The sequence below is a fragment of the Rhipicephalus sanguineus genome, chromosome 4, assembly GCF_013339695.2.
Source record: "Rhipicephalus sanguineus isolate Rsan-2018 chromosome 4, BIME_Rsan_1.4, whole genome shotgun sequence".
Classification (NCBI taxonomy): domain Eukaryota; kingdom Metazoa; phylum Arthropoda; class Arachnida; order Ixodida; family Ixodidae; genus Rhipicephalus; species Rhipicephalus sanguineus.
Window position 1 is genome coordinate 52202102 of NC_051179.1, and position 25144 is coordinate 52227245.

General features: G+C 44.6%; 1 protein-coding gene across 2 annotated transcripts in view; it reads right to left on the minus strand.

The window, feature by feature from the left end:
- Positions 1–257: 257 nt before the first annotated feature.
- Positions 258–25144, minus strand: part of LOC119389993 (uncharacterized) — a 53617-nt gene continuing 28730 nt past the window's right edge. Inside the window, exons 9-18 of one of the 2 annotated variants that reach the window (XM_049414615.1) lie at positions 24495–24648; positions 22138–22377; positions 16927–17304; positions 16665–16868; positions 13976–14326; positions 12455–12605; positions 8226–8338; positions 2756–3056; positions 1999–2272; positions 258–579 (exon numbers count right to left, since the gene is read on the minus strand). In XM_049414615.1, the coding sequence (XP_049270572.1) occupies positions 480–579; positions 1999–2272; positions 2756–3056; positions 8226–8338; positions 12455–12605; positions 13976–14326; positions 16665–16868; positions 16927–17304; positions 22138–22377; positions 24495–24648 (2266 nt within the window). In that variant the 3' untranslated portion in view covers positions 258–479. The remainder of the gene's footprint in view (positions 580–1998; positions 2273–2755; positions 3057–8225; positions 8339–12454; positions 12606–13975; positions 14327–16664; positions 16869–16926; positions 17305–22137; positions 22378–24494; positions 24649–25144) is intronic. The other variant, XM_049414616.1, reaches the window with a different exon arrangement.

Sequence of the window (25144 nt, forward strand, 5' to 3'; positions counted from 1 at the left end):
CTGAGTGCGGCACTATGCCTTTGCATGGGATTTCCAGGGGTATGACAACTGTTCACTATGTTCAACATAGCGAATAACTCAACAAATATGAGTTCGATTGTAATGTGTAAAATGTTGACTGCAAAGCAGCGGAAAAAATGAGAAAGGTCACAAACGAGTTTTCTTTATTGGTGCCAGCACCGTGAAACAAAATCAAGTAACAGCTGCATCACAGTGTAAGAAAACCGCGTATAGAAATTTTTTTTTAGTCGCTCTTGTACTTGTTTGCTCCATACAAATTCTGTGGTCAGTTCAATTAGTGATACACAGTAACAAAACATACTGCTGTTAAGATCAGCACGCATCGATTTGATAGCATGAAGGATTTGCAGTTGTTGCTCATATGGCAATGGTGAGTCATTGTATAGTGGAGTAACCACCTAGCTTTGTTGCATGTCTTTGGTGTCTGCGAATTTGCTGGCATCAACGCACTGTTGCACTCAGTGAAATCGATTGAAAGGCCTGCAGCGACCGCCGCGATTGAAAGGTGGTCTTGTGGAGCCAGCGTTTTGTGCATGTGACCAGCTGCGGCCGCTGAGCCTGGATGTAAGAAAAAGCAGTTCGAGTGAGGCATTAATTGGAAGGCAAGTGCTAGTTTCTGATGTCACAGAGAGAGTTCTTACTTAATAACACTGAAGTCTGTCTGGCAATCATCGTCTAGCACATGTACCTGAGGCTATATGAGCATACATATAGTCGAAGCCATAGTAATGCAAATAAAAGAGACAAAAGAAGACCGCATTGCACCCAGATAATTCAGTGGTGCTTGGCCTTCTATTTGTGTTTATTTTGTAGTATTTGCACTGAAAGGCTTTACCGATGATACAACATAGAGAAAATGTGCATGCAACAAGCGAACACAAAAACGATGGGAGCCAGCTAAATTGCCTTAAACCAAGTGTCTTTAAAGACCAGCTTCCACTTTCTCCAACACTTGACGCAAAGATCGGCCTTCTCTTTACTGAATTAAGCATGGCGCCACTCCTTGTTATGAAGACACTGCACTCCTCAGGAATTGCAGCTGACTGTCATTCATATGCAGAGACCACTTCTGTCGAAGGGCAACTTTTTCTCAAGCGGAGGCAGAGAGTTTTGTAGAGGAATATTCTAGGATAAGGGAGTAAAAAGACCTTACATAGAAGTGGTAATACATACATGGCACAGTAGGAAGGACTTCCATTTCATGGGTGATCAGCTTGCTTAAAAGTTCAATAAATGTCTTCTGGGCACTATTGCATAGAACTTTTTCTCTTTTTATTTTCGCAAATACCCATTAGTGGAACTCCGATCATTCAGTGTTCTGCCATTGAAGTGCTATTCCCACCCTGCTGCAGTGAGCTGTCCCACTGGTGGCTTGCCTAACCAGTGGAACACATTTTAATTATAGGAATAATTTAGAATTGCAGAAACTTCAGTTATCACAAGGTGCTCTGAATGCGACAACCAAGCTCATGACGGTATTTGCGTATTTTTATTTCGTGTTTGTGCAACTACATGCAAAGTTGTGAATCAAACTAGTTATAACTAAGATATTTACGGATATGTATGGATATGAATTTGTTCTCTAGTTCTAGCTTCTAAGAAGTGCTCATTATTTATATTTATGAATTCTTGGCAGTTAATAAAACTTAGCACTAACACAAGGGTCAAACCAAGAAATTTGCGTCGCAAATGCTACCACGAAACATATTCAACTAGACCAATCTGCAGGTCCACTTTACAAATTGTAAGTTTCTTATCTACATTGGGAGTGTACCATGCGATGACTATACACATTTTTATTCCAATGAGGCCACGTGAAACGCTCCTACAAATAACCTTTTGTTTTCAAGCCATAAAAATCCTTCCATGACTGGTAAACAATTAACTGCCGAGTTCTCATGGTGCACCACAGTGGTGGTGCACATTGACCTGGTTGACACTGATAACAAGAATGAAAGAAATAATGCAACCGCTTACGATGTTGTATGAGGCTGATAGTATCCTGTGAAGACGACGTCCAGCTCTATGGTTGCATGGTCAATAACCAGGAGGCATGCATCATCAGTTGACACCGCTGATCCACAAACTTCGATGTCGTTGACACTTCTTACGCAGTTGACTTTCGCTGCTCTCCAAGATCGCAACTTTGATGACAGCAATTGCCAAGGAGCGGCAACAGCTTTGCTGTAGCTGTAATCAGTCCCATCAATCGAGCCAAGAGGCATAAAGGTGACCCTAGACGGTTGCAGATCTTGAAGGACAAAAAAAAAAAAACGAATGCAAGTGGTAACTTCAGGGAATTATCCATTACAGCTAAACAGCCAAGGTTTCAGAATGAGTTCACAGGCTTTCATATAATATGCAATGCACATTGTAATGTCATATAGTAAACAATGTGTATTTCATTTACATGTACGTTGCACTGCCTTTTCGCTGCACTGCAGGATTTCAGTGTATCCGTTATTACTGTAGCCACTATAGACTCTTTAGACAACCTCACCTTCTGTATCTTGAAAGGAATATCTACAAAACAGGGTAAAATAACATTCAATTTGCCCTGCACACCCTGTTGTGATTAAGACGCTCCCGCGTGCAGTAAATCTTCTGGCAATTTTGGATATTTCATGTTCCTCAAGAGCATTGTCTCTATGCATTTTCAGATTTCCTGCACTTCTTACCACGTTCATTTTCTGACTTTTCAGAGCATAATTACATTTCTAGATTGATGTCTTACCTTTAAGATTGATCCGGTTTCCAACAAAGTGCAAATCGTTTCTGTCAGCACATCCTTCTGTCGGTGCAAACTTGGCCAAGTCGACGATGCAGCCGACTTCTTCCCATGTTCGGAATCCAAGCCTTAACGACAACTGTCGTGTCACTGCACCTACATCTCCGTCATTTTCGTCCGCAATGTCAAGGTGCCCAGTGAGTGTTGCCTGGTCATCACTCAGCTCTACCATGGCAAACACAAAGCCTTGAGTGACGGCATAGCCAAACACCCGAAGGGTGTCGCTTCGCCCGTAGGCCTGCCTCACCTGCAAACGTGCATCGAAAGCACAGCACTTGCAGCTCGCACGAGAATTTCTGTGTGCAAGAAGTCTTTAGGCAAACGTTTATAGATCGAATTTCAGTCTGTAAGAAGTCTTCAGACAAACGGTTAGAGGTCTTTATACAGGCAACCTTTAAAGGGCCCCACACCACCAAGAGGTCGAAATTAAGTTGTGGTGTTGCAGTCCTGCGCAATACTGCAAAAAACATGTAGCTGAGAGAATTTTTTGAAACTAGGCCAAAATAGCAGAGTTCCACGCATTTGATTTAAAGGGCTCATACCACCAAGAGGTCGAAATTAAGTTGTGGTGTTGCAGGAACTGCGCAAGTTTGCAAAAAACACGCAGCTGCGAGAAGTTTTTGAAACTGTGCCGTAATAGTGGAGTTAAACGCATTTGGTGACGCAAAAGTGGCCCTCGCTCGTTTCGCTCTTTCCTTCGCTATGCCCCTTTCGTTGGCTTGTTTCTCCTCCTAACCGAGTGCTTATCCGCCTCGCTATGCGAGGAGGATAAGCAGAGAGCGCGCATACCTGCAGGTAGACAAACAGGTTCTTGCAGAGTGTTAATGCGGGCTTATTGGAACACACTGAACTACGGGTAAACAGCGCTAAAATGGGACAAAGAAAGAAGGGACGGGACCAAGCGCTGACTGACATCAACGAGCTTTTATTTTGCTGCAGCGGAATATATACTCTCGGAAAAACGAATACAATGAACAAAAATATATGATGAAGCTCTCTTACATGCGCGAAGATTACATTCAATGGTACTAAAAAGACACAAGAACCAGTGCACCAGGGAAATCTACAAGGCCCACGTGATCCACACGCACAATGAATCATCTGTTAGCATGGCTTCCACAGACCTGCTCAAGAAAGAGCATGATTATCTAGACCATTGGAAGTGGTTTGAGAGCCCTTTCAGGCTACTTGTAGACACTCTATGGGCTATCCGAACAAGAAATTCACATAAACTTACTACAGAGAGCAAATAGGCTTGCAATTTACCCTTCTGGTCAACTACTGGCCGTAGAATGTCTGTTATTATGTATATATGCCACAGGAAAGAAAGGCAAGCAAAGAAGGTAATGTTTTTGTTGAAGTTAATAATATGCTAGCCTGGCCACAAGGTTGATGTGCTACTACAGATTAAATGGTGTGAAGGTGAGTGTAAAAAAAGCAAAGCAATAAATAACCTTATACGCAATGTCTCAAAGGCAGCCTATATTATGGAATGAGTAATTGAAACCTTGGACTAACTAGTATATTGACCATTGGAGGATATATACGCTGATATTTTATGGAATGATGTGCTGCGAAGCATGTAACGTGTTACATGTTCAACTAAATGTTGAAGTTGCAGAGAAAATTTCAACAGCCACGTACACTGGCGCCAGCATTCCATCCTATGCTCAATGGCTCCTCATTGATATGCCTTAAGTTTTCCCAGCTCTTACACTCTGGAACCCCAGTCCTGTTAGATTTGATAGGGTCATGCATGTTGGCTTCTGATCTTTCATGTTTTTCTTCCCACTTGTTGCATCCAAAAACTGCGATGCTGTGTCATCAACACGACATCATCCATCGGTTTGAACGTACATCAATTGCCAGGTGTCGCTGCTCAGAACTGCCACTTCACAGTCATGGTCAAGAGCTTAGAGGAGGTAGACAAAGGCAAAGAGACACTACTTCCATGTTCACATCCATGTTCCTGTGAGTTTCTACATTTTGTATGGTTTCACTAATCACTGCGCAGAAACCGAAAATATTCTGGGTGTAACTGCATCGGCATAGTACTGAGCTTTACTGAGTGGCTATGCAATGGTTTGTAGGCATAATACAGTAAAATACCACTTGAAAGAACGTCAGTTAAACAAACTATTCAGTTGTATGAACATTTTTATATCCCCCACGGAAGCACCATTCAAGGGTGCAACAGCCGAAATAGGATATGGCGCAATTTTTGGAGCAGCAAAATGTTGCTTTTGGAGCACAAAAATCCAAACTTGGAGCAGGTTACGAACAAAAACCTAAATTTTTTAGCCCGAAATGCCAAACTTGGAGCAGTAAAACAAAGAAGGGTTACTTGTAGAAAAGAAACCAAAAATATGTACAAGCCATTAAAAATCAGCTAATTCGTGCACAGTGCACGTGAACACTGCTATTTCAATAAAAGCAGTGTGTTGAGCCACCCAACAGTGCGAACAGTGACTAAGTCCACATTAGAATATGCAGGGCCTGTCAAATAATTCGAGAGGCACTGCAAATGCTAATGTGAACCTGCGAACCTGGCAACCTCGAAATTTGGAAGATTCGTAAAGCAGGAGCAAGTCGGGGTGGATAAAACTGGCGAAGGTTTTTGACTATTGGTCTCTCAAGGCTGCAGAAACGCCATACACAGCAGCTCCAAATGATTGTCAATAATTTTTTAGATGTCGGCGATCATACCAGTACTGGCGCGTGCACGAATCAGTAATTAAGGGGAAAAATGTGCCGTATCCCTGACAGCTGGTACTAACAGCTTCTAAATCTCAGTACGCTTTTCAGCAGGACACCAGTGTATTGCGGCAAAAGTGGTTTAAAAAGCGTTCTGTACGCAATAAAACAAGCATCAGGAAATTTGAGAACCACTGTACTTTTTTATTTTATATAGACGCTCTCGACGAGTTTTTGCCGTCATGTCCCATATAAAGTCCAAATTGATAACATCCCTCTGCGCATAGTATGTTCTACCGCGGGTAAAAGCGCGCGAGTGCGGGCGACGAACGTGGCTGAAGCAGAGGTCAAACGAGCCAGCCCATCTCCGTCGCTCGGAGGGCACATGCGATAATACCACTCCGCTCGGGAGGCCTGCCGTCGAAGCAGAGAGGAAACGCCCCGCCCGTCTTGAACGAGCATGAAAAGACGCGAGAGGGGAGGGGTGTCGCTCGAGCAGCAACTTTGAACTTTGATTCTAAGGGCGCGGTCACGATCGCTGGCACGCGCGCTATCTCGGCAGCCATCAGCGGGTGGCTCGTATACCCTACTACGTGCTGCGCCCTCAATGCGAAGACACTGTGCAGAAAGAGCATCTTTCCCTGGAGCGGCCGCATTCCCTTACACCAACGTTTTGTACCGTTACGCGAGATCGGATACAAAAGAGTTTGCTGCCAGCCTCACTTCGTATAATATTACAATTTGTTGCTATCACATTCATTGCTTCGTCCTTGCGGTGAAACTGTGACTTTTTTCTTTTCAACAGCGGGTGAGGGGGGGGGGTTAGGTCTGCGCGTCTTTATTGGATGATGATGCCCACACTGCAGATGACCAACACGGCCTCCATTTCTCGCTAAAATTTGCGCAACTGAGAAACTTTTGAAGCTGGTCAGACATTTTGGCACAGTGTTGCGCAATTTCAGCAAATTTCACGGTTTTGGCTCAGCTTGGCGCAAAAATAAGGAAGTGTATCAAATTGGCGCAATTGGCGCAGCTGTTGCACCCTTGATGATTGCACCCAATGCTAACGCGTTTCAGCATAACGAAATTAGTGCAGAGCGCATTTCAGTTCAACAAACCTATTTTGTGACACCATCCAATGCCTCTCATGTCATATTGATCAGAAATTGTCTGAAGGACTGGGTACAGACAGCACCTTGCATATTGAGGACTATGTCACCTGTGACTCTCGCGTTGAGACATGTGCCTTTCTGCCTACAGAAGAGATTGTAGCGAGCGTCCTACCTCAGGAAGAAGAAGAGCAGGAGGAAGAAGTAGTGCTTGTAGAGGAAGTCCCAACAATTTGAGCAAAAGAAGCATTGATATACTTGGAAAAAATGAAGGCCTTCGCTGCCCAGCAGAGTGTTGTGCCGGAGAAGGTTCATGAGAGCTTGTACACAGTGACTCATTTCATGACCACTGCAGTCCTGAGTGCACGAGTGCAGCAAGAGAATACTACATTTTTCAAAACGTGCTAAATAAGCAGATATTCACATTCCCATAAGCAGCATTGCAAATAAAAGGGTTCAAATTTCCTTTTAAGGACTGAAGCTTTCTTTAGCTCCCAATAACAAGTAGCAACATAGCTATTTCAGTTCAGCGGACTTTCACTTTAATGAACTTTTTCCTGGGGTCCCTTGAAGATCGTTTACGTGAAGTTTGACTGTATTCAACTTCTAATAAGATTTTGTGTGACAATAGCTTGCAGTCTCCGCACTTGTGGAGCCGCTAGTATGATGTTAATTTTCACTAAGGTCCCCTAAAAATGTGTAAACAGGTTTCTGGTGTACTACACGCTTGAGTTCTTATATTGGCACTTCCAACGCAGTGCACTCTCAAAGTGAACTTCGCAGCATATCATGAGGAGAGTTTCCAGCCAAACCCACTGACAAGGACACAAAATAAAGACAACACATCGCTGGTGTCTTTCTTTTGTGTACTTGTCAGTGCGTTTGGCTGGAAACCCTCCTCGTGATGCACAACCAACTAGCTCAGGCAAACACTATTCTCTTTGGCAGCATAGGCTCCGATCAAATTTCCTTGTGCAAACCTGGGAAGTCACAGCTTTGCAGCAGCTGACTTGCTGTAAAGCACTCGATTATGACTTTGTGCCCTTGCACAGTGCTGCTGTGGCTGATACCTGATGATGGAATTATGAGGGCACACAAGTCGCGTGGTTGTGTTCTTCCTGCAGCTTTCGGCAGGCCACACTGTACGGCAAAACTCTCAGCAGAATGCCGAGGGGACAAACTTGATAAATGAAAGTGAGAGCGAAAAGCTAAAGCCAGTTCCATGCAGTGAAAGCTGTTTAAACAGCGAAGCGCTCCTGTGCCAACTCCCACTGCTGCTCGCGACAAGGCTTCTGCCTCATCGGGTGTACAAGAAGTCTTGGCCGTTTTCATGAAGGGTGAGGTGTACATTAACCCCCGCTCTTACACTCACAGCCAGTTGCCTCTTCGCCTCTCCGGCGCACCTCCCCAGCCAACGCAACCTAGAAATACCGCTTCGTCCGCAATTGAGGCACTTACACCATCTATGACTGTATCTGGGAACTGGAGCGTGAGAGAGGCAGACACTAATCTGTCACAAGGCGCAGCCCTAGAACAGCTTCGACGTTACGATGAACAGTTAAGAGAAATCCGGTAACCCACAACCTTGCCTGATTGCATATATAGTTACTTACCTTTTCACTAAGGCAGTAATCCTTGTCGGCCGCACTAGAACCAAAAAGGCAGAGCCTTGCCAAACAGAACGGGTAGACATGGCTGCTGGCTACATCTCTAGGAGCCAGCTTGGCTAAAGAGAAAAGAAAATATGGTTTCACCACATTAAGTAATGAACAGATAGAATTCTAAACCAGTCAAAATGCCCCGTCAAAGATACCCTGTTGAAATACACCTTTGACAGCGAACACAAGACCCTCCATGACTTCTCATTCACAAAATTGCAGCTGCAGGTGCTTTGGCAGCTGCACAAGAAGTACACAAGAAAAAGGGCTCAGTCATACTGGGCAATAAGCTGGCCAACATTGATCTGCAAAATAATTCTCGCTAACCCTGTGCCATTAAAGCAAGAAGAAAAAGGAGAATGATTGTTGTCTAAAAAGTGTATAAAGCGATGCGACAGCACCAAGGTGCAGTATAGCTCGTATGGCTAGCTAAGGGTCTAATGATGAAAATTGCTGGGGTACATGTGATCCATAGGTTGATCCACATGTTGAATACGGTCACCAATAATAAAGTGTTTTAGCAGTTCCCGTAATACCATACCATTTGTGCTATGGCATTACCATTAAATGTGAGTTTACCACGATCCAATAAGGTTTTACCTGCATGAGTAGCTCCATAGCATGGTAAGGTGATGAGATGATGAGAGTGGTTATCATGGATCTTGCAGACTAATATAGCTACATGTTGGCCATGACCACACAGTATTGCGGCACTTACCGTAAAGTAAACGAGCACTGCTAAATCATCCTTATATGCTGTTTGTGGGCAGTGTTGGCTGACTTGCTTGCATAGCATATGACTGACATTGTAGTTTCTTTCACGCTTTAGGGACATTTGGAAGCATAGATGTGGTATCACTTCTGGCTTGTATGCACTGTAGGCATATGGGTTTTAGTTCACACAAATAAATGTCATTCACTTAAAAGTAGAACAATGTTACAAGGAAAACTTATCAAGCTTCTATAGAAAAAAAAATAACAGATGAAAAAATTACTCCTGGTCTGCACCTCAACACTGGGTTATTGCCAACTTAGCAAACTAATTTCAGCCTACTGTATTTACTCGAATCTAAGCCGATGTTTTATTAGGAGAAGTGATGTGAAAAGTGGGGGGGTCAGCTTAGATTCGAGGACCATGAATAAGTTTTTTTTTTCTGGCCTTGCGAATTTCTGGGGTTGGCCTACAATCGACGGTGGCCTAGATTCAAGTAAATACGGTAATCCCGGTAGGAAAATTGTAACGTTCCTTTCATGGAACATCCAAGAGTGGAAGGGGGAAAAAAACACTTTACTTAAGGGGCCCTGCAACACTTTTTCAGCATGGTCAGAAAACGCTGCCGATCGGTAGTCGAGGCTCCCAAGAACATGTGAGCCAAACATTATAGCGCAGCACGAGACCTGGAATATACAATAAATTCTTAAAGTCAGCTAAAAATCGTTTCCTCTTCTCTTGACAAAAAATTATGCTTACGGCGTCACAAGCAGGTTCCACGCCATTGGCTGATTTGAACATGGCGCACTCGGTAGTTACTGCGGCCGCCGCGAGAGACCGCCACTTGCCCATGCGCGCGCGCGATCGCACTGAAAGTACGGTACGCGTTCGAAGAAAAAAAAAAAAAGAGAATGTGTTCAAGTTCAGGAGGCGTGTGTGACGTACCTTCTTCCTCCGTGCCATCTCCCCCTGCTTAGTTTCCAGTGCTTTCATCGGGGCGAGAGAAGAGAGAAAGCAATTATACAGTGTGCGACAAATCTTTGTAACTCCGCTCGTACTGGACGAATTCTAAAAATTTTTTCGGCATTCGATTTGTGAGGCAATAAGTTCCTTCAGTAAAGTCATTCCATGTCTACCTGGAAAAGTGTTGCAGGGCCCCTTTAAAGGTGTACCTTGAATATGTACTGTTCATGAGACAAACACACATCCGATATTAATGATGATTTACCTTTGAATAAAGCAAGCAAACAGCAGCCAACAAACTTGGAGTAGCTCAAGGTTATAAAGAAAGCTCTGTTAGTAGCTTAATAAAACATGTAGGGATGGGTGAATAGTAAATTTGAGGTTCGAATCGAATCCGAAGCGAATAGTGATTTGGTCGAATAATTTCGAATCAAATAGTTCGAATAGCATGTACCATATATTATTATGAAAAATGAGCAATTTTGTCATGACCCTTGCACAATATTTTTAAGGATTGGAACTAGGCATGAGTGAATGTCACTTTTTTGGTTTGAAATGAAGTGGAAGAAACCTTGAATACTATCAAAATTTGAATAGCAGTAGGGTGCAAGTTATAAGTGGTACAATACGTTACAAGTTAAAAATTACTATACTTAGCGCATAGAAGCCCATATAACACGCTTTTAAACTTAAAAAAATATGTACACTTAACCTTGAAGTGTGGCTTCATGGCAGTGCAGATTTTCCCTGGATGGGTGGTTTCACGGTACAGCAACCCGACGCTGCAGTGAAACCACCTTTACAGAGGGTTATGTGCGGTCAAACGTACATATATTAATTCATTTCGAATACTTCGAAAATTTCAATTTTGAAAAATATAAGTTTGTATCGAAGCAAATTCAAATAATGTAATATTCATTCGAATATTCGAAACATCCGAATATTCGCCCATCCCTAGAAACATGTTGGCCTAATTGGCTCATACTGTCCAAAAGGTAATGACGCAATGCAAGGCAAAGAAAACAAGAGGACCGGAAAGAGCACTCTTTCCGGTCCTCTTGTTTTCTTCGAATTGCACTGCGTCATTACCTTTGCTCTGTTAGTAGGTAGGTCACCACAACTTTCTTAGCGGCGTCAATGGTGATCATGTGAACTTTGCAAGCTTATTTAAGAAACGCTTCTTGGGATCCCCTATTTATTGCAAAGATCACTTTGACAGCAAAAGCTTTTACGCATTGACTTCACTTTGTTTGCAATTGATCTCTGCCCATCAGACCTTATCGGTCTTATCAGTTTTTATCAGTGTTATCTATGTCCTTTTGTCATTGTATGTCATTATCTATATCCACGCAACTCTATATGCCTTGTATATGTTAACCTACCATAATCATCATTATTGGAGCTAGGGATGTCAGGTTACTTTTCGTACCGCACGCCGCTTTTTCAAGGCCAACGTCTTTGTCGATACTGTGGCTGATGATGACGATTATTTTTCTGCCTCGCGTGTTGCCGCCGCCGTCGAACGGTCACATATCTTATGAGGCACTTAAGGATTTCACCTTAATAATCTCTCTAAGTAATACTTGAAGGCAGACATATGGTCAGAAACCAGTCAGCAAAGTTTTTACTGAGCATAACCTAGTTTTCACAGAACCTGAGAAAACATTGACAAAATTGTAGAAAGAACACCAATTTGTAAAATTTAAGTATTTGGAAGAGTTGGCAGTTATACATGATTACATACATAAACATGCTATGTGCTATGTGTTTTCATTATGCATCTTTATAACAAGGGCTCCTAAGATGCCCCCCTTTTTGCTCTTTGGATTGTTGTAAACATGCGCGACCCTCCAAAAATGCAATGTCAAGGCAGCGTCGTCAGCCTTTGTAGTCCCTTGCAACCACAGGGTGTGCTCCCTCTCTCCGACAGAAAGGGGTTTCAAACTCACATCAGCTACCAGGCCACAGTCATGAAATTTAGTCCCGCAAAGGGCCAGGGCAGTGAAAAGTTGGAAGTGGAAGGGGGGTGGTGTTTGAACAAGATGTCAATCAACTAACGTTGCCAGTTAAAAGGAGGCCTTTCCCATATCTCACATATGGATCATTTCTGACGTCAGCGTTCGAGCAACATATCGATGCCGATCTCCACAATGACTAAAATCTGGACGGCAGTACAGTTTTTGTTCCACAGTTATGTTTCAACACAAGGTCATGGGGTGCCTCATGAAAAAAAATATGCTTAAGACCAATCACGTCTGTGTAGCTTAGCCGAACAAAGCGTTATTAATCACGATAGGCGAGAAAATAATGCGAGCACCATTTAGCAATGTCACGAACAGCCACAAAGTCATTCAAAAAAATGGAACGAGAACTGTTATGTACAGGCCGCGGGCCGCATGTTTGAGACCCCTGGTTTATAGGGAAGTGTACTGAACCTCCAATGTGCAGTATACCTCTTTTCTTATCATGCGACCAAGCACTACCTACGAGTTGTAGAGGTGTTACTCACGATCTTCATTGTGCAGTGTGTTTCTTATCTGCCGGAAACGCTGTAGGAGCCATGCTGCATCTCTGGGCCTTGGAGACCACCCCATGGCAAAGGGGTGCACCTCCTCCCACCGCTTCACTTGGTTTGACTCGCCCATGGCTTTGCTCAGAGCCTGAACAGTTGGCATCAAGTAAAATGCAAACTGGAGCAAGTTCACCTATAAAACCTACGTATACGTAAATGTTAATAATTTAGTTATGTGGTCCTTTACACTGGTGGTGGGTATGGAGACTGGCATTGGCAGCATTTCGAAAGCATTCTATAAGTACTATATGACTAGCACTTTGATGATGCAGGCACTCGTCGTAAATACTGTGTTTTACTTAGAGTTGCCATCTTTCACTTCTCTTTCTCACTGTGTCCTGCATTTGACTTCATTTATTCAGTATTTACTTGTTATAGTAGGTTTTCTGAGAGTCTTTCTAGTTTTACACAATGCCGCTAGCATTATAAACATGACCAGTGATACAGCTGACTGGCCGTGCAATTATTAAATAGTGAAAAGCTTTTGTCACGAAAGTAGAAGATAGATACCAATGGCTTTCCCACTAATAAATCAACACACTCCACAATGCTGAACTTAAATCACCACACTGTCTAACACCCAAGGTCTGGCCGCCACCTGAGGAAGGGGGGCTCCGGTAGGGCTAGTCTCCCGGCCCCCGCCTCCCATGACCTCAGCAAGGACAAAAATAAAGTTATGTCTCTCTCTCTCTCTAACCTTAAAGGGGTTCTGCAACACTTTTTCAGCATGGTCAGAAAATGCTGTCAATCGATAGTTGAGGCTTCTGAGAACATGCGAGCCAAACATTACAATGCAGAATGCGGCCTGGAATTTACAATTAATTCTCAAAATCAGCTAGAAATCTCCCCCTCGTCTCTCTACAAAGGATGCCATATAACCAAATTACTGCGCCATATACCCAAAGTCCACACTGTTGACTGATTTGAGCATCGTGAGCTGCATAGTTACCGTAGTCACTGCAAGATGCCGCCACATGCCCATGTGCGCGCTCGCGATCACACTGAAAGTAAGCCGCGCGTTTGAAGAAAAAATGAAAAGAATGTGCTCAAGGTCATGGTGCGTGCTGATGAATGGACACATCTTCTTGCCCCCTTGTCATCCCCCTCCCTGCGTAGCTTTCAGCGTGCTTGCTGGTATGAAAGGAGAGAGAAAGCACTTAAAAGCGTATTATACAGGCTTATACAAGCCAAGTACAGTAAATTTTAATATGTAACATATTGTACCGCTTATAATTTGCTCCTTATTGCTATTCAAATCTTCCTACTGTTGACATGTGACATGTGTGACGACGACGACGACGACGACGACGACTACTACTACTACTACTACTACTACTACTACTACTACTACTACTACTACTACTACTGCTACTGCTACTGCTACTGCTGCTGCTGCTGCTGCTGCTGCTGCTGCACAATGTAGACCATGAGAGCAATTCCCTGTAAAGCGCCAACTACCTTGGCTGAAGCAGCCTCCTCATCCACAATCTCGGCGGCCGACTTATGCAAGGGCTTCCAGGCGTTTTGTGCCACATGCAGCTTGACAGCTCCGCAAGCAGCTCCAGGGTGGAGCGAGCTCGACAGGGTGATGACCTTCTTGGGCTTGTCCCCACTGCAGCCAGGCTGGCTCTGCCTCCTGCTGGGTCCGCCACCACGCACGCTGTTACGCGCGTACGGAGGCATGAACAAGTGCTCGGGGTGGGCACCACGAACCATGGCTCCTCTGCTGGGGCCACCACCTATTGAAGTCTCGCCACTGCCCTGGTATGGGCCTCCTCGCGGAAGGTTGGGAAGCTTGTGCAGCATGGCCTGTCGCAAAAAAAGAGCGATGATTGGGGAACTTTGTGCTGCATAGGTGGTACAGAAAAATGCTCATTGAAAACACGGAAAACACAACAAAAACGAGTGGGTGCAATTTAACAACTGTTTAATCTTCCGTGAGGCGCCACCTGAGGCTGCGCTAAATAAAAGGAGGGGGAGCAAGGGAACAAAGAGGACAAGGGAATGCCCTCCGTCACTCAATTGGTAGATAAGGTTGTGGGTTCAAATCCCACCGACAGAAGGGTCGCTTTTTTCATTCACTTTAATTCCTTTCAAATTAATAATAATAATATCTGGGGTTTAACGTCCCAAAACCATGATTTGATTATGAGCGGCGCCGTACTGGAGGGCTCCGGAAATTTCAACCACCTAGGGTTCTTTAACGTGCACCTAAATCTAAGTACACAGGCCTCAAACATTCTCGGCTCCATCGAAAATGCAGCCGCGGCGGCCGGGATTCGATCCCACGACCTTTGGGTCAGCAGTCGAGCGCCATAACCACTAGACCACCGTGGCAGCTCCTTTCAAATTAGGTCATAATCATAACACTACAGGGTGTGTTCAGATAAGAACGTCGGTGCATGTCCGCACACCCCCTTCAATTTCGCTGAAAAAAATATATTTGCTGGTCGAGTCCTGTAAGAGTCTATAAGTACTATATAGTTATGAAACCATTCTTATTTTTGCGAAAAAAGACTTCGCCCTAGACAAACAAATTTGGAAGTCTCTACTCAGCAGAACTGCATTTTGCAAATTGCGCAAAAATGGGATTTTGACGAGGTCCTACAAAATAACTATTCTAGCTGTGAGCCTCAAAATTTTTCTTCGCATACTACGACTAACGTATCTTTACCAAATGTTGTTATCATGCAGTTTTGTTGCCTTTATTTTATGGGAAAAAAATCGTAAATATGGAACATTGCTCAATAATGCTTTAGTTTCAGATTTTTTTGCTTCGTGTCTATAATACTCAAAATTTCCAAAACTTCCCAGAGTGTTACCACACATTAGTTTAACAATTATGTTAAATATGATTGCCGAGAATGATGTCAAACGAAAACCAAAAATGTATAAGTGAAGGCATGTCTCTAAAAATGCAATACTTTGAAATGCAATTAAAAAAAAAAAGCCATCTTCGATTTTCTTTAATCTCCCCAGAATTAAAGTCCAGTGCGTGCTATAACTTAATCTGTAAAAACATGTTGCATTATTTTTGTGAGGTCGGAATCACAAAGCCACCAAAGTGCCCCAATTGACATTCCCGCCGAACAACTTAAATGAGCGAGCATATAGCTATAGTTGCCATTACCATGATTTTTAGGTCTTAAATACGTTCTCTCGCGTTCACGAAACATAAAATTGACGGAAAAAAGATGAAGAGTTCCTTTAAAGTGCAAATTTGTACAATGCATGTTTGTACTTATCATAGTATTGTTCTTGGCGAAACCAATTATGGCAAAATATTCGTCTAGATGCACACTCGAGTTGGGGTTTTGCATGCAATGATTTCTCCAGCCCTAATGCACACAGGACGCGAGAGGGGCATTGAAGGAAGACTGGGTCTACACAGAAAGTGTCCTGGTGACGGCACCCACGATCTCTGCCTTCTTGTGCCTGGCGTAGGACGTTTGACAATGACGTTTCCGTTCACCGCCATCTTCAGAGGGGAAATTTCTGTTGAGTATATGGCTAAGTTTAGCTCCTCAGCAGCATTTTGCTCGGGGACAAAATTTTTGACAGACGCAGATGCGTCTGTACATTTTACGACGATCTGTTTGAAGAGGCTGAAGCAGTTTCCAAGATGGAGAGAGTTTCTTCTGGCATAAAGCTCATGAACAGGGCGTTATCCAAATCTTTTTATACTCTGGAAATTCCACTTTCAGCTAATCTTTTTCTTATGCTTGTTCAGATAGCGCTAAGCGCTCGCTTTTTGGAAGTGGATACTTCCAAATTTTTTTGACTAAGGCGAAGTTATTTTTTTTGTGAAACTAAGAATGTTTTCATAGCCTTGGGGACTCGAGCAGCAAAATACTTTTTTTTTCGTCAAAAGTGAAGAGGTCCACGGACATGCGCCAACGTTCTTATCTGAACACACCCTATAGTTAAAAACAAATAGTGTCCCCTATGCTTTCCTTGCTGTTGTTGTCTGTTGGTTTAATTTGTTGTGCTGAACAAATAAACAAGTAACTCGAATGATTCCCTTTCTTTCGTACTTTCAGCTCACTAATGTGCCTCAAGATACTGGCTGAGGCATCGGCAAAGTGAAAGCCACAGATTTGAGCGTTAATGCCACGAAAAGGTGACATGAGAGAGCAAGAGTACATACCGTGTCCGTGATGATGTCTAGCTTGGGCAGGCCGGACAGCTTTTTCAGACACATGGGCTTTCCCTGGAGCATGAGCAAAAACTGCCGGTCGTACTGCTTGCGCCCCTCTGGGTTCAGGGGGCTCCACTGGTCCTTGCAATAGCTGAGCTTGAGCATGGGGGCCTTGGCATCTCCGCTCTCCTTGCTGCCATTCTCTTCATCATCCTACAGATCTGAGCGTTAATTCCACGAAAAGGTGACATGAGAGAGCAAGAGTATGTACCGTGTCCTTGATGATGTCTAGGTTGGGCAGGCCGAACGGCTTCGTCAGAGACATGGGCTCTCCCTGGAGCATGAGCAAAAACTGCCGGTCGTACTGCTTGCGCCCCTCTGGGTTCAGGGGGCTCCACTGGTCCTCGCGATAGCTGTTCTTGAGCATGGGGGCCTTGGCATCCCCGCTCTCCTTGCTGCCATTCTCTTCATCATCCTCCTCTTTGGCCTCCTCATTCTCTTCGCCGTCTTCCATGTCTTCCGCCGTACAAGATGCCGGGGCCTCGGAGACATCCTCCTTGGTTTCCGCGTCGGCCTTCTCCAGTGCGTTGCTCATGGCGGCGAGAGTTACGGCAGTGACTTCCCGAAAGACCCCCAGGTTCTCTTCATCCTTTATTTTCACCGCCAGAAATTTTAGACTACCGCTCAACTCTACGCGAATAGCGTTGAGATTACATAACAGCCCTTCGGTTTGGTTAACAAGGCAACATGGCCATTACGCATGGTGAGATAAACAACACATAAAAGAAAGCAATCTGCAGGCACAGATATGTGGACTCAATAAACGAACGGTACATATTTTCCTGAATCAAAATATTCCACGAACACCAAGTGCATAGATCAGCAAGGGCCACCTCAAAACCTGCATTCAACAGTGAAACCCACTCACACAAGCACGAAAATTCTACCACAATAAGACTATCAGGCATGCTATAGTGGGAGACTGGATCACTGCCCGGCAATCTGGAGTAGAGCACTGCGCGGGCCTGATTTTCCAGCCCGGGCCCGGCCCGGGCCCACTTTATGAAGCCTGAGCCCAGCCCGGGCCCGTGGTGCAAAGCCCAGGCCCGGCCTGGGCCCGGGTGTGGTACAAGACCCAGCCCGGGCCCGTGGTTCCAAGCCCGGGCCTGGCCCGGGCGTTCATTACTAAACTTATCCAGGGCGCGCCAGTTCATGACCAGGCTCGGCCAGGGCCCTCTAGAGGATATTAGTTGTTGATGATGATTATTAATGATGCCTTGTGCTTTGTAGCGGGCGATCGGACGGGAAATCCGGTGTATATATGCATCGAAATTTTGCTTTGCCCGCAGTGGTAGCTCAGCGGTTAAGCTGTTTCGCTGTTAAGTCCTAGGACGCGGGTATGATTTTGTCCTATCAGGTCATCTAGCATACGAATATATATATATATATATATATACGCATGTGAATTCATGAGCATACAGCATAAAATAAACGCACCAGTATAAATATAATATATCTATACTGGTGAAAAAAAAATAGAACTTCATCTGTTTTTCCATTTTCTTTGCTAAGCTTTACTAACAGCCGCAGCTCTTTGCATGTGTCACTTCAGCTTGGCACAGAATGCATTAGACCATGCAATGCATAACGTTCGCGGGTGCTCGAAGGCCCGACTTAGGCCTTTTAATGAGCGGGCCCGAGTCCATCACGGCCCGCAGCCTCAAGCCCGGGCCCGGCCCAGGCCCACAATTTCAAGCCCGAGCCCGGCCCGGGCCCGCCGGAAAACGCTTCGGACGGCCCGGCCCGGGCCAGTGCAGTGCTCTAATCTGGATTCACATGCATTTAAGCCTAACTATACAAGTACTTTTTCATTGCACTCCCACTGAAATGCGACCACCAAGGCTGGGAATCAAACCCTCACCTTTGAGCACAGCAACACGACACTAGCCGCTAACCTGTAAAATGGAGTCGAACTCGAGGGCTCGCTAGTGTTTACAAGGTACAGTTCACGGCGATTGAAACAAGATACTCAGAGCGCATAGCTGATGGCAGTGAGGGTGACGGCGAGAGCCTTGTGACGCATGGTAATAACTGCATCCACAAAACAGTCGTTCAGTCTGTGGTTCTCGGTGGCACCGGCGGAGCGCTGCAACGCTTCATAACATGTGTCCGCCCGCTCCAGCAGCTTCACACAGTGTGGCACGTGAGTACAGAGTTTTGAAGCCGTGGCAAGCAGTATTCCGCCAGCATCACTGAGAACCACGGACTTGAGACCTTTAACTGAACGCAGTCACCATGCATCACGAACGCTCTTGCCCTTACTGTCCCCCTCACCACCAGCAGCCATGCGCTTCGAGTATCATGTTTCAATAGAGGAGCACTGTACAATAAAGCAACCTTGGGCAATAACTAGTTACTAGTAATGCGTTACCGGTAACTAGTTACCTTTTTCAGTAACTTGTAACTCTAACTAGTTACATTTAAGTTAGAAGAACTTGTAACTGTATAACACTGTTACTTTTTTATACCGTTACAGTTACTGCTGTTTTTATTAAAAAAATTGTCCAACAACAACACTCATTAAGGGACAACGACACAAAATTTCGGAGGCGAGATATTGAGTGAAATAGATGTATGTGGAGCCGTACACAACGTCTATGAAATATCAAGGGCCAATATAGCCTAGAACATATTTAAAATCAATTTTAAAGTGCATGCCGCGCGACTGAGCGAGATGCGAGCGCTTCGCGACGCCGACATTAACGCGGCGGATGTGTAAACAAACCTATGTGACGAGTTTGTGTTGGCTGGTGGCTGGTTGTGCCCTTGCGCTTGTGCCGTGCTACCTGCCATTTCTTCCTCCGTGCCTGCGGCATTGCGTGTGCTAGTTGTGTTCTCTTCCGTTCTGCGCTCGTCGTGCCCGTTGGCAGATGTTATATGGCCCGCTCACGCTAGCGGCAAGCCTGCCGCAACGGCGCGGTGTCGCAGAACGTCGGCCGTCGCTGCATGCGCGAGAGCTGTCCAACTTGCACGGCAAGCTTCGCCGGCGAGGCATTCGCGCCTCCGAAAAACATGGCAGCACTGCCAAAAGCGGTTGTCGTCCACTTCGAATCTATCAAGTGGCCGCCGTGCGCTCTGTAATGTGCAAGTTCCGAACTGATGCTTCCATTTGCTTTAGATTGGGATTTGCTTTAGATTCCATTTGCTTTGATTTAGATTTGCTTTAGGTCCTTAAGCTTCGACCGCAATGTATTCGTCCCGATTCGGCGCCGTTTTTGAGAGCCATAGTCAAATAATCGATGCTGTAAGCTTAGCGAGTCGAGATGGGTGCTTCCGAATGCTCGGAGGACATAGATTACGCGTTTGTTAGTTGTTTCTAATCCTCCATAGCTGGCGCCACTTGACCTGGTTCGGCGCCCACCGCACCCACGCTCGCGCGCCGCCTATGTCACAATTTTGCGTGTTCACGTGGCCAGCTGTGTTTTCCCGGCCTCCAGAGGATGCTGCCTAGCTCGGTGCTCTTTGAAACCGAAACTGCGACTGGGCGCTCTAAAAACGTCTATAAATAAATAACCATCGCGCACTCGTGCAAAGGAGGTTTGCAGCCGTGATAAGTGGATCATAAGCTATCTATTGCAACAAAAAAAAAAACAAGGTGCCAAATTTTTGTGTCAGTGCTCCTTTAAAGGCTTTTCACTTTTTCGAACTTTCTCTTTTATTATATCCTCTCTACCTTTCAACTTTCCACAATAGGGCTCCCCTTGCAATTTAGGAGAGGAGGTCGCTAACTGCATTATCTTCCCAGCAGAAGACCGAGGTCGGAGGTTGTTTGCTTTAACACACAACTTCAAGTTTACTTGCAAACTACATGTCATAAATCAATCATGTTGCAACTGAACAGCTTGCTAAGGTCGAGTCCATTGTTTTTTATTCGACATATATATCCTTTTTTGTCAGCTGAGCTTTTAGCTCTGTTCTTGGTGTACCAGTGGCTCCAAGATAATTGTGTTTGACAGGCGGCTAAAAAGCAGCAGAGGTCGAAACGGCTGAGAGCCAGAATTATCGTGAACTAGCGAAGCAATTATTTTTAAACCTCTTTAGAACTGATTGTAAAAGGTTGACTCTGACTTAATGACATAGACGTTTCGCCGCCTATGCAGGTGGCATGTTGCTGTTGCAAGCCGATGCGTCGCGTCGAATGAACCACAATTCCAGGAGTTTTCTTTTCCCACCTTCGTTCACAAGCCAGCGTCGTCGTATTGTTTAGGTCGCAGCTATGCCGTGTTGTCCAGCAGATGTTCAACAAGCTCCGTCTTAGAATGCGTTCCATGGGTTGCTGTAGCAACACCCTGTTTGAGCTCTTTGAGCCTCGTTGATCCTTTCCTGCTCATTTTGTTGATGTAAGCCACGTCGCAATCCCCACTTCACGCTTGTAGATGACCCCGCTTTGATCGTCCGCAAGTGTGCAGTCTTTGGGTCTTTGGGTCGTGAACACATGTCCCAAGTGGATGCAAAGCTCTCCGAACAGGGTCTGATACACCTTGAACATAGAGAATAGACACAATGGACGTCGTCTTCACTTGCGACACACCCCGCGTTCCTCTTCACATGCACTTCTGGATAGCGTTAACAAACGTCCTAGGATACTGCCGTCGTTCCAGTGCATCAACCACACTGTCCACTTCTGGTATCTCCTGGTTGATGGAAGAGCGGAGAGTTGCGAGACCTTCTTGAAGAAGAGTGCCGTGCACTGGAAGCATTTTTGTAATGAAAATCCAGCAACCGGTGATGGAGGCAACGAATACGACCTATTTTTCAGTTGCCTCAAGCCTCTCCTCCTTCAACCTCCGAGGTGCAACAGTGGGTCAGCAATCTCGGAACTGATATCAGCGAGATGGCGAAGTTCCCCAAGATCAACAAGATTTTTATCCAACGAAATACGAGGATTCCGTGCAGCGAACCAGCTGAATGTCTCCTTCTAAACTCTTTCTAAAGGAGTTTAGAAACGACTCCTTTTAAAGTGCAATGATATAGCAAATAAGTTATCTTTTCACCAACGCTGCATGACCAAAAAAAAAAAAATCGATGCGAAAAAATTAGGCGTACACAACGATTGCTTGTGTTGGGCCCTTTTGTGTTTCCTTAGTCTAGGGTTTTACCACGTCCAATTTTCACTAGCCGCATGATTTCGTGCATATTAATTGAATAAATTCTATCATTAGGTTTGTGATCTATTACTTATTTTATATAGTAACCGAAAAGTAAAAACGTTACTTTTTCACCGTGACTGTAACAGGTTACTTTTGGAAACTCTGTAACTGTGACTGTAACAGAGTTACTTCTTTGGCCTAGGTAACTGTAACTGTAACTGTAACACTGTTACTTTTTACTGGTAATGTGCCCATGACTGCAAGGAAGTATTTACAAGAAAGTGACCAGATACCATGCAGTACATAATCACAGCAGCTTGCGTGACACCCACCTTTTTGTGTTGCTCCTCGCCAGCCAATGAGTCCGTCTGGTCAGACGACATAGGCATGGTGGTTGGAGCGGCTGCCGGTAGAGCGAGCACAGGCTCTGCGATGGGAGGTGTGACTGCGGCATCCGCCGGGGTTGCAACAGAGTTTGGGGGTGCAGGGCTGAGCCTCATCGGGGGTGTGGTTGTCCTGGCAGGGGCCTCAGGAGCCACAGCAGCTGCCACACTTGGCTGGGCTGCCGACTGCTGCAAAAGGACCAGAGAAAAACTCGACTGCTGCAAAGGGACCAGGGCCGGAGGGGCAGATTTGGTCCAGTACTGTGACAAAAAATGCTGACCTAGTCTTTCCATAAGCTTTATTTACTTAACAAAGCACTGGCAAATACACTTAAAGCGCGCGGCAAGTCCCTGTAACTCCGCTTGTACCTGACGGATTCTGCAAACTTTTGTGGCAGTAGATTCGTGAGGCAATAAGCTCTTTTGATGAAGCCATTAGACGATTACTTGAAAAAGTGTTGCAAGGCCCCTCTAAAATAAAATAAACGTAAAATGTTTCTTACCAATATGAGGAAGTTTGGTTTAGGCATGGTTTATGGGGTTTAACATCCCAAAGCAGCTCAGGCTATGAGAGACACTACAGTGGAGAGCTCCGGATAATTTCGACTACCTGGGGTTGTCTAATGTGCACTGACATCGACACAGCACATGGGCCCCTAGCATTTAACTTCCATCAAAATGTGACGGCCACAGCTGGGATCGAACCTGCGTCTTTCGGGACAGCAGCCGAGAACTTAAACCACTAGGCTGCCATGGAGGCAAATGTTAAGAAGCGACAAACGTATATATACTATATACTTATAATTAGAGCTGTGCGAATAGCAAAACTTTGGGTGCGAAGCGAATTCGAATAATAAAGATTGAGTGCGAATCGAATCGAATAATTTCGAATAATTTTCGAATATTTCTCAAACAATTTTCAAATAATTCGAAGTGAAATTACAGAAAAAGTTGCAGAGAATCCCTAAGTATGTTCTTGCGAGATCGCAACATGAAAGTGTTTCTTTTCGCTAGGTTGATGAAGCGCTGGTGGGGTCATATTTCATAGTTGTCTTTCTTATCAAGAGTGAGGCGATGTTGGCCGAATTGTATTTATGTACATGATTTGGTGCAACCAAAGTGTTGCCGACAACACTTCACACTTGACAGGCAGAGATGCCATTTCCTCAGCCTCTCCTCCTCTTTCAACTGCTGTGGAAGGCCAACTGATGTGGCGGACAAGGGTGTGCTCCCTTCAAGTCCGGAGTTCCAAATCTGCCTCGTAGACGTCGATATATAAGAACATCTGAAATTTTGGATGCTAAAAACCTTCGGCGTCCAATTTTACGGACTTCATGCCCAAATTTCAGGTCCAAAACAGCATTAATTGAGCTCCCAACTCTGCCACATCTTTCATCTCCATATTGGAACCAGCGTTTTCTTGAGTTAATACAATTGCGACCGTAGCGGAGCTTGAAAGGCAGCTTTGCCGCAATATGGGAGTGTGATGAGGTGCAGCATATTGAAAATCTAAGCACCACTTCCAATCGGACGTTGACTGTGTCTTGGCAAAGTTCGACCGTAACGGAGCTTGAAAGGCAGCTTTGCCGCAGTACGGGGGTGTGATGAGGTGAAGCATATTGAAAATCTGAGGGGGTCACTTTCAACCGGACGTTGACTGCATTTGTCTTTGGGAAGTTCGAATAGTTCGAATAGTAAAATTTCAGTGCAAATCGAATAGAATAGCAAACACTATTCGAAAAATATTCGAAATTTCGAATATTCGCACACCCCTACTTATACAGTTGAACCCCTTTATAAGAGACACTGATATAAGAGACACGTGGGGTATAAGAGACACCAGTGTGCTACATGAAAGTAAGGGTTGATAGGAAAATGCATAACTTAGTACCCTGCTTATAAGAGACACCTCTTATAACAGGCAAGAATTTCTCCCCCATGCGTGCCTCTTATAAAGGGGTTCAACTGTAATACTGTTGTTTCCCTATCAATGCCACTCTGTTTTAACCAGGGTTGTGTGCGTCTTTACTCAAATGCCATATTGCGAATTCCGCAGAGAATTCAATTTTTCTTTTCAGTCTTCATTCGTTGCTGACTGCACTTAAACAATTCATGATGCTAATAGGAACCTGTGGAGACTTGTCTCTGCTGGCATGACAGATAAGTACTTCACTATTATCACTAGGTCGTGAGAGTATAGGTAGGCTGGATTCAAGCGGCCACTTCGTATAGTTTTTTCAGGTTGCTTCAAGACAACTTTGTGCTGCCTGTGAATGTAGACCAGAGCTTATGCCCCCCATAATCACCTTGGCGTCAGAGGCAGGCTGATGCGGCATGTCGACGATAACGACTGTGTATCCATACTTCGATGCCAGTGCGAGATACTTCGTAATATGCCAAACCATGATGTCTGTGTAACTGTACAGCACGGGTGTGTCATTTTTCATATAACCTTCAATTCTGAAAAAGAGAAAAGGAAATAATAATAACATACCAAAATGTAAAAATGGAACAAGAGACCAAATCATGCAGTGCTTGTCTTGTCTCCTTTTCCATTGTCTAAATATACCATTTTCACTAAGATTGACAGGCATCGCTGGAGTTATTATGGGGACACCATAAGCAAGATCTCCAGTGTTCATTTTGATTGTTGCAAAATACCAAGCAAGAGCTCTGACATGTGCAAGTGCTCTTCTTGAGCTCTCATTTTCCAAGAATACTGAAGCCAAGGAAAGCGTAGGGGTGTTATTTGTAGTTTTTAGTTGGACTGTAGAAACTACAATTACTACACTTAGCTTGAAAACCACAAATAACACCCCAAATGATTTTCTTGCCTTCATCATCTGTTGGCTTCATATGACCCCGTATAACAAAAAGGAAAAGGGCACCTCGATCCTTTTCCTTCTTTTTATACGATTATGAGGAAAACCATAGTCTGGGGACTCCAGATTAATGA